At 31.8% G+C, this 9,099-nt stretch overlaps 1 protein-coding gene across 1 annotated transcript in view; it reads left to right on the top strand.

Moving 5' to 3' along the window:
- Nucleotides 1–486: 486 nt before the first annotated feature.
- The window catches only part of TECRL (trans-2,3-enoyl-CoA reductase like), a 91,955-nt gene continuing 83,342 nt past the window's right edge, over nucleotides 487–9,099 (top strand). The window contains exon 1 of the mRNA XM_032633028.1: nucleotides 487–829. Coding sequence (XP_032488919.1) covers nucleotides 596–829 — 234 coding nt within the window. The 5' untranslated portion in view covers nucleotides 487–595. The remainder of the gene's footprint in view (nucleotides 830–9,099) is intronic.

Raw genomic sequence — 9,099 nt, 5'->3', positions numbered from 1 at the left:
CTCTATATATTCCAATCTCATAGATGATTTGCCATTTTTCTACTCCCTGTATGGAATGAAGAACTTGTCTGTTTTCTATCAGATGTATATGTGTGCATTCAAAACATGGCACAAATCTTTATCCTAGGCAGAATTTACCAAAAAATGTTGTTATGTAATAATGTACTAGGTATTTTAAAATCTAACTATAAGATAGCAATAAGCTAATTTTAAATACATCTACATGTGAATGTGTGAATAATAATATATGTGTTTAAAGATTAGTGTATCCAGAGTTCAGAGATAAAACTCTTGTCTAATCTTACTTTGGAATTTCAGATACTACTGGCCATATTAAGAAGCAGAGATAAAAGGAGAAAGCTAGAAATAATTCCAATGCTGGTCAAGTAATCTACATTGCAGCAATTCACAATAGTGTGTTATATATAGAAAGAGATCAGTCATTGTTTTCAAGCCTGCTAAATAAAACTGAACTCTTGGAATTGCATGCCACTTGACCTTTCCAGGTTTCACCAGCAGTATTTAACTTGTTTGAAGGGAACACACTTGCAAGTGTCTCCTGTTGACAAGACAGATTCTCCTGGTAGTTCACACAATGTTCAAAAGGCACAAGTTCCTTGCTTCAGAACGCAAGAGAGAATTAACTTCCCCAGGAGCTACACGGTCCATACTGAAGAATGACCTGAGAAATTTTCACTCTTTGTCGCAATTTATACTCTCAGCAGGCCCTCTAAAATCAATTCCAGCTGTTAAACATTCAAAAACTACTCACTTTGAGATTGAAATACTTGATGCTCAAACCAGAAAGCAGATATGTATTGTGGACAAGGTGAGTTTCATTTATTTATTTAAAATTCTCTTTTTTGCCCCAAAGATTACTGATCACTTGCTTAATGCTGATAAGACAATACCAAAATGTATCTCTGGATTTTAATATTAATTTTAAGATGAGTGGGATGGATACTTTATAATATACTTTGAAGTATACTTTATATACTTTGTTTCAGTAGAAAATATTCACTGAATTTTCATACTCAATTTAAATGGTAACTAATAATTACTAGGTTTTGGTTTTCCTCCTAACATTGGCCATTGGCAGGAGGTAAAATTTTAGTGCTCACCTTCTCAGCCTACATGACAAAATGTCTTTCTATTCATGCACTTCCTTGCATATTCAAATTTTCAGAGTCTTAATAGTGTTTGTAGAAAACAGCAAGCAAAAGGCCCCAAAGTTATTAAAAGTAATATTTAGCATATGTGATAAAATCTAGTCATTTGAAAATTATTTATAATTGCTTTAACTGTCTTGAAATATAACAATTTCACTTTTTATGAAAAGTTAACTCATTTCAAAACTACAATGTTTAAGTTCCTAAAAAAAAAGTCTTGCTTAATATGCTATTCCTCTATATTCATATCACATATCAATGTTTCACTAAGGAAAGATAAGATATATACTTCCTAGGTTACAAAATTAAAAAAAAACAAATATATGTGTGTATTGTAGATATACATGTGTATGTACAATATTCCAGTCATTTTCAGTTTTCCTAAAGTTTGAAAAAACATTAGTATTTCAATTTATTACGAGAAAGATTGACATTTTTAATAAGACATATCTTTATTTTGCTTTACAGACAGGTTGAATAAGTTTTTTTCTGTTGTTCTAAAATTAAAATTCAATCACTGATTCCATTTATCTATGCTCTAGCTGTGTTTCTAGATAAGAGGAAAAGAGAAGAAATTGTTTACTTGCTTTTAATTGCCAAGAAGATAATAATACTTTCTTATTTAGTAATTATAACACTATGACCAGCCTATTACTCGTGTAATATTAACTTTTATTTACATATGGAAATGAAAAATACAGATCTTTTACAAGTTCATGTAGTTCATATGTGGAAAATATGAAATTCAAAACCATTTCTTTGCAACTCTAAATCATATTCTTTTCTATAGTACCACTGGGGCCATGTATAAATGATAAATATGAATTATGTATAATAGACCTTTAAATTACAAACTTCAGGCATGTTACCATTTAAGTATCTCAGTAAAATGTATTTTTTATATCATACAGGAATAAGACATTTTTTTAAATTGAAGTATAGTTGATTTACAATGTTGTGTTAGTTTCAGGTGTACAGCAATGTAAATCAGTTATACATATATCCACTCTTTATTATTTAGATTCTTTTCCCGTATAGGCCATTACAGAGTATTGAATAGAGTTCCCTGTGCTACAAGGCAGGTTCTTATTAGTTATCTATTTTATAAATAGTAGTGTGTATATGTCAATCCCAATCTCCCAATTTATCCCTTCCCCCCTTATCCCCTGGTAACCATAAGTTTTTTTTCTACATCCATAGAATTTTAAAAATAAAATTATCATCCAGAGGTTGTTGATGTTTGCAGTTTCTCACTACTGAAAATTTAAAACTTAGAAGGAAAATACAATGAAATGAAGGGAAATAAAACAATAAGTGGAATAGATATTATACTGGTCAAGGATTTACAAAGACCAAAATTCTAAAATGAGGCTGGTTGTGTCTTGATATGTGTCTAAATGTTGACACAAAATCTACTTTAAAGTAATGAGAAAATGTTGGGCTACTAATTATTTTCCTAGTACATTTAACATTTCTGTTTTTGAGATTTTATTTGAAGCTAAGACATGGAGCTTTACATTTTTAGGTATTAATTAAACAGCACAAAATTTAAGCATGCAGAAAGCCATCATTCTTTCGAGGTAAGGATTTGGTTACACTTGAACTGTAAGAGTCCTGGTAATTGCATCTCCAGTGGCAAACCTTTAGGGAAACTCAGTAGACTAGCTAGAGGATTAATTTTGGATTCCTCACAGCCTTTATTGCACAATCAACACCATGTGATGTGCAACTTACTGCATCCAAATCTCTGACTTGTCAGCAGCACAAATTTTGTTTTGTCTTGTTTTAGCTTTGTAATTTAAAACTGTCTCATAAATAATGTCTCATAATAATGGCAAGACATTTAAAAGAAAAAAATAATCTGGATTAGTTTACTTTTTTTTTTGCTTAATGATTGTAAACATGAGAAACATTTTGTCCAATATATTGTTCTTTTCTTGGACAAATTAACAGCTATATTAAGAGTAAGGTCATGTTAATTGCCTCTCATTAGACTTGGTTCTACCCAGTATACAAAAGAAGTGTTGCTTATAACTTAGTCCCTGTCTTTCAGTAACTATAATGTTATAAAGTAGTCAAGGTTGAAGGTCATATATTTTGGAACTAAGTATACCTGGACTGAATCCCTGCTACATCAGTCATATTTATCAAAGGCTTGGGAAAGTCACTGAATTGCTGATCCCCAGGACTCTTATTTAGAACATAGGTTAATAAAATCTATTTTGTAAGCCTATAGTGAAGAGTAAGATATGTAACACATTTAGCATAGTGTCTTGAACATAATAGGGGAACTAATTTTTTAATTTAATAATCACTTGGAAAGAGAAATTTAATCTGCATACAAATCCAAGAAAAAATAAGTGATGAAACTCGTGATACTGGCACAGTCTATAAATTTGACTTCTTGACAATTGCCTATTGACATGATCTGGTATAATGCTTATGTTAGATATGAATTTTCAAATATGAGTAGGATGTATGTATTTTAGTAATATATGCTATCTCAGAAATTTTGTTTGCATCTAGATATTATAACTTTAACTTCAGAATGGACAAAGTATTTACTCAAGATATTCATAAGACAAAAACATTAAATGAATTCCTTGGATTAAAGAAAACATATTGAATCATGTTCTTTTACTTACACACACACACAAACACACATGCCAAAGAACCACAAATCCTTCTACTGCCTTCATTATCTTCTCCAGCTTCTATCCCGTTTCTCTCCTTACTTTCATTGTGTTCATGTTGTCTGTACACATTTTCCTCTTCTCATTCTATACTGAACCCACTGTATTCAGGCATTTGCCTCTATCACTTCAGAATATGAACTTGCTGAGGTCACCAGTGAGGCAGTAATAAATACCTTGCTAAATCCAGAGGTCGGTTCTCATGCTTCACTTACTTAGTATATGGGCAACATCTGCCACTGCTAAGCACATCCTTCTCCTGAAAACATGTTTGCTCTTTGAGTTCCAGAATAACACACACATTTTTAAAAAACCCACATCATTGGCTTCTCCCTTTTCTCCTGCTGCTTCTTCATTATCTGACTTATTAGGTGTGGACTGTCACCAACTCAGTCATCAGGACTTTTCCATATCTTTAGTCATTTACTTTATTGAGTCCTATAGCTTTAAATATCATCTGCATACTGATGACTCATAAACATAAAACTACAGCTTATTCTTTTCCCCTGAAATACAAATCCATTTATCTATGTATGTATCTATCTGTGTATTTATCTATGTATCTGTGTATTCATCCATCTATTTATCCGTCTACTTGGATGTTTACTAGGCATTTCAAACTTGGTGTATCTAAAACTGAGTGCTTGGTCTTCCCAAAAAAATTTTCCACAGAGTTTTCAAAATCAACAAGTAGCAACTACATCTTTCAAATAGCTCAAACCAAACACTTAGAGGCATCATGACTCATCTCTTAATCTCACAGCCCACATACAATCCATCTTCTTTGATACTTTCAAATATATCCAGACTGACAAATTTTCACCATCTCTAATGCCCGCACTCCTAAATCTTTCCTCTGCTCTGTCCTTAGCACATTCAATATATTCTCTACATAGCAACCAGAACTAGCCTGTTAAAATCATGTCAGATAATATCATTCCCTACTCAGAACTAGTCAATGTCTTCCTTTAGGTCTTTACTTACCTGTCACTTTTTCCTTGGGGCCCTTTACCTGTGTAAAATTGCAAAATCTGCCAGTATCCTCTATTACTCTTTCCTGTTCTACTTCTTTGCTAACACTTATCACTATTTAACATACTGCTTATTTTCCTTTTTTTTTCATTTTGGTTATTATTTGGCCTACCCCTATTATTCCAGTTTCACAAAATCAGGGCTTTGGGTATTTTCACTCCTGTATCTCCAACATTTAAAACAGTGCTTGGCCCAAAGAAAGTGTTTAACCAATATTTACTGAATAAATTGATGCCTGTTCAAGGGATATATGGATTTGACAATGCACTCATGTTTAGCAGCGACAGTTTTTGGATGGAAGAGTATGATATTTGAAAGTACTTTTTACTATTTTCTAAATCTAATTATCAATCAAATAAATGCAAATATATTCACAGAAAAGGACATTTAATTAAATTATTCCACTGAATGTCCAAATTCCTCTCGGCTTGCTCCCAACAAAAATGTATAGAATTCAACTTTGTACTGTGTATAATTTACTAACAAATAGTCATGTTCTGATTACAAAAGCTAACAAGCCCTTCATAAAGAAGGAAATGCAGTTGGGAATATTTAACTGATGTAGTTATTTCCCATGAATAATTAAAATAATATAACTATAAAGAATGATGAAAATGGAGAGCATATTTTTTAAAAATATTGTTAAATATCACCTTAATTATTTTTTGGAACATCAAAAATGTATATGAAAAATACATTTTAAAAATTTAACAGTGTAAAATGGAATAATTTCCAGTTGCTAACTATTCCTGTCTCACTTCTATTTTTTAAAATGTCAGAAGCTTATCTAGTGACAAGTGGATGATTCAAGAGCAAGGAAAGAACTCTAAAATGTTAGGGTTGATAAACATTTCCAATATCATCACATTCTTTTTTCTTTAATCTTTTCTTCAAGGAACTTGACCTCAAGAGCCCTCTATCACCTATATACGCTAAGTAAAAATTCTCAAAAGTTTTTTTAAAGGCTTCTTATGAATAAAATAAAGTACTCAAAAATTCTCCTCTCCTTTTAATGATAAAAATACCAATGTTCACCAGAAAACTGTAGAGAGAATAATAGGGTAGTAAGATTTCATAAAAACTGTACTTTTAATACTTCGGTTAGAAAATTTGAGAATTCTTAATGTCTGAGTTTGCCACTTTTAATACTTCACCTTGTACATGCGATTTAGCATATTTATTCCTTAATTTGCTCATCTGTAAAATGAGAATAGCACCTGCCTTAAAATGGCCTAATGGCAGTTTTCAGAACTTCATGTATAAGCAAGTAACAATATCTTCTTTCTCTTCCATTACTCCTTTCTCCTTCTCTTCTGTTTTTATTCCTCTTTTCCTCCTCTATTTTGTTACTATCTTCTTCCCATGCCTGTCCCTTTTTTTCTCCTCTCCACCCCCATCCCCTTCATCCTAGTTCTTATGATGCAGCATGATATAATTGAAAATTTATGACCTTTGGATTTACATAGACTACAATTTTAATATAACTCTGGCCTGTTTTTTCTTTCTGCTTGGATATGGTCTAATACCTCTGCCCCTTATTATCTTTTTCTACAAAAGGATTTAGATATTATTATTCTTCCCCTGTGTAGATGAAGAAAAGGTGGCACAGAGACTCGAAAACAAGAACTTAGTGTGTGTCAGAACCAAGCTTTGAACCTGGCTAATACACATTCTGTGCCTTGCTCTTAACTATTATAAACTATAATGTGAAAGATTAATGACCTCCATTAGCCAAGAGTCTCATGTTCTATTTAATTTCATGATTAGGGCATCTGACTTCCAATACAATGTGTTTCAGGACAGAGGTAGGAAGGATCTTAAGCATTCTATTTTATATATATAAATATAAAATAGCATTATTTAATATTCAAACCTAGAAATTAAAAATACTTTAAATTCCTTTTAATAATAAAGACAAAATATGCTCAAAATTTTACATCATTAATAATTAAGAAATTAAAATAAATAGTTCCTTCCAAAAGAGGTAATTAATGTAATCATTTTATATGAACCCAGAGGATCCCCAATGTCAACCTGTCTTTTATATATACTTGAGAATTCCGTAATACAGCATGTGGTTCCAACTTCAAAAAAATCAGTGTTTAGTATTATCTGCTCTGACTTATATTTCTCTCAGAAAATGTAGACCTATTATATATATTTGGTCACAATATATAGTCCAAATATAAAATGTGATGAGAGACAATGTAGTAAAAATGTGTATGCTCTGAAGTCAGACATATTTGTGTCTGCACTTGAGCTTTGCAAATCATTAATGTCTTATCACCTTAACATATTACTTAACTACTCTGAGTCTTGGTTTTCCAAGTAGGGTAAATCACAAATCAAAGTAGGGTTAATATCTATCTTCCAGGAGTATCTAAGGATTTTATATTTGTATGCAAAATGTAACACCTTGTCTGCCACATGGTTATTTTGCTGCTAATGAACATTGTATTTTAGATAGTGGCAATATATTTTAAAATATTATTATTCCATTAAAGTGGGAAAATAACTGAATTGATACTTTTCTATTATGACTATAGAAATTTAGGCATTTTAAAATAATAGCTATTATTATCCCTTTCTGAAATGATTAGGAAGCATTAGAATTAGAAAACATAGTCACAGGGACCCATCTTTGTAGTATCAGTTTCTAGAATTCTGTAACCTACTCTCATACTCCAAATAATATGCATTGGTTACTTATACTATGTTATACCATGAAAGATACCAATAGATATACAAACATTGCATGTCAATTTAATAGTAGAGAAAAAAATAAATATACTCTAGAAAACTATTCATGAGGGGAATTTACAAAACTAATATATAGTATTACATATAATCAACTAAATTATGTCTATATTTTTCCACTTTCCAATTGTATCACCATCTAAGAAAACTGTTTTTGTTTAAAGTTAAGCTAAGAAGATGTACTTGCATTTTACTTTCTGCTGTAAAAGCTATGTTATTTGCATGGCTACATGATATGAGCTCAAAGGTTTGGAGGCAATCATTGTTTGAAGTAATATTACCCTTAAAATGATTTCAATTGACTATTATCAAGTACCTACAAGAATGTCTTGCAGGGGCATAATCCTAGAACAGCACCTGCCTTCCATTTCTCTCCTCCCCTCCTTCCTACTTTCGTTTTTTCCTGTTTTTCTTCATATACGTTGAAGAATACCAGCCTTCCAGTTGGTAGGCCCTTTAATAGACACTAGGAACATCAGCATAGAAACCAATCCAAACCACACAAAATCTGTTCCCTCCTCTTCCAGTGTTCACCATATTGTAATGGATAATTACATGTAAATAGTCCAACACAAGATAATATAACCTAAGCTAAAGTAGAGGTAAAAGCAAAGTGCTGAGCACAGATGGATGATTTTTTTTCTTCTATTGAAGAAAGCGGCTTTAGAAATCTCTTCCAGTTATAAGGAGTCCCAGCACACTGAACGATCATCCTGGGGATGGCTCTAACAGTAAAGGGCAATCTCCTAAAGTAGAAATTATCTCCTCTAAATGCCTTACATCCTCGGCCTTTCAGGCTTTAACTGAAAGCATATTGCTATAAGCACACCTCTGGAGAATTTAGGAAGGAAGGCAAAGATGAACTCCCTACCTACTTAAGAACTTCAAATGTGTACACTTTTCAGGCTCTATACCATTAGTATACTATATTTTATTAGTGAATTTTTAAACTGACAGTCATTAAATAATTTTCAATCCCTGTTGATCTACTGGGGTTCAGCTAAGTAACCTGAGCCCACCAGTCTGTCATCATATAAAGCCTATGAATGTCACACACATTTATTTTCCTATGAGAGGTTAGTTCTCTTTTAGACAGATTTATTTTGAACTGCCTACTACATCTAGCTAACATATATTTTATTTCAGAATTGATCTTACTCTTAAACCAAGGAATGCTGTACTTCTGCCTTCTTATAAACTCATCATTCTAACATCGTATTGTAAAAAGACTGAATTATTACCTCTCCTTTTTTTCTTATTGTAGTTTGTTTCCTCATTACACATTTTTACTGCCTCCCAAATAACCATGTAATATTACTTCATGTGGGGTGTCTCTGAATTGTAATTATTGGTTATTTGATTTTTTTAAAAAAATCAAAATGTGATGTAGTTAGTAATATCTTTTTACAAGACATTTGATGAATTACTGCCTAACTGAGCCCTTTACT

This window comes from Phocoena sinus, chromosome 5 (assembly GCF_008692025.1).
Source record: "Phocoena sinus isolate mPhoSin1 chromosome 5, mPhoSin1.pri, whole genome shotgun sequence".
Classification (NCBI taxonomy): domain Eukaryota; kingdom Metazoa; phylum Chordata; class Mammalia; order Artiodactyla; family Phocoenidae; genus Phocoena; species Phocoena sinus.
This window is presented reverse-complemented; position numbering and strand designations above follow the sequence as displayed.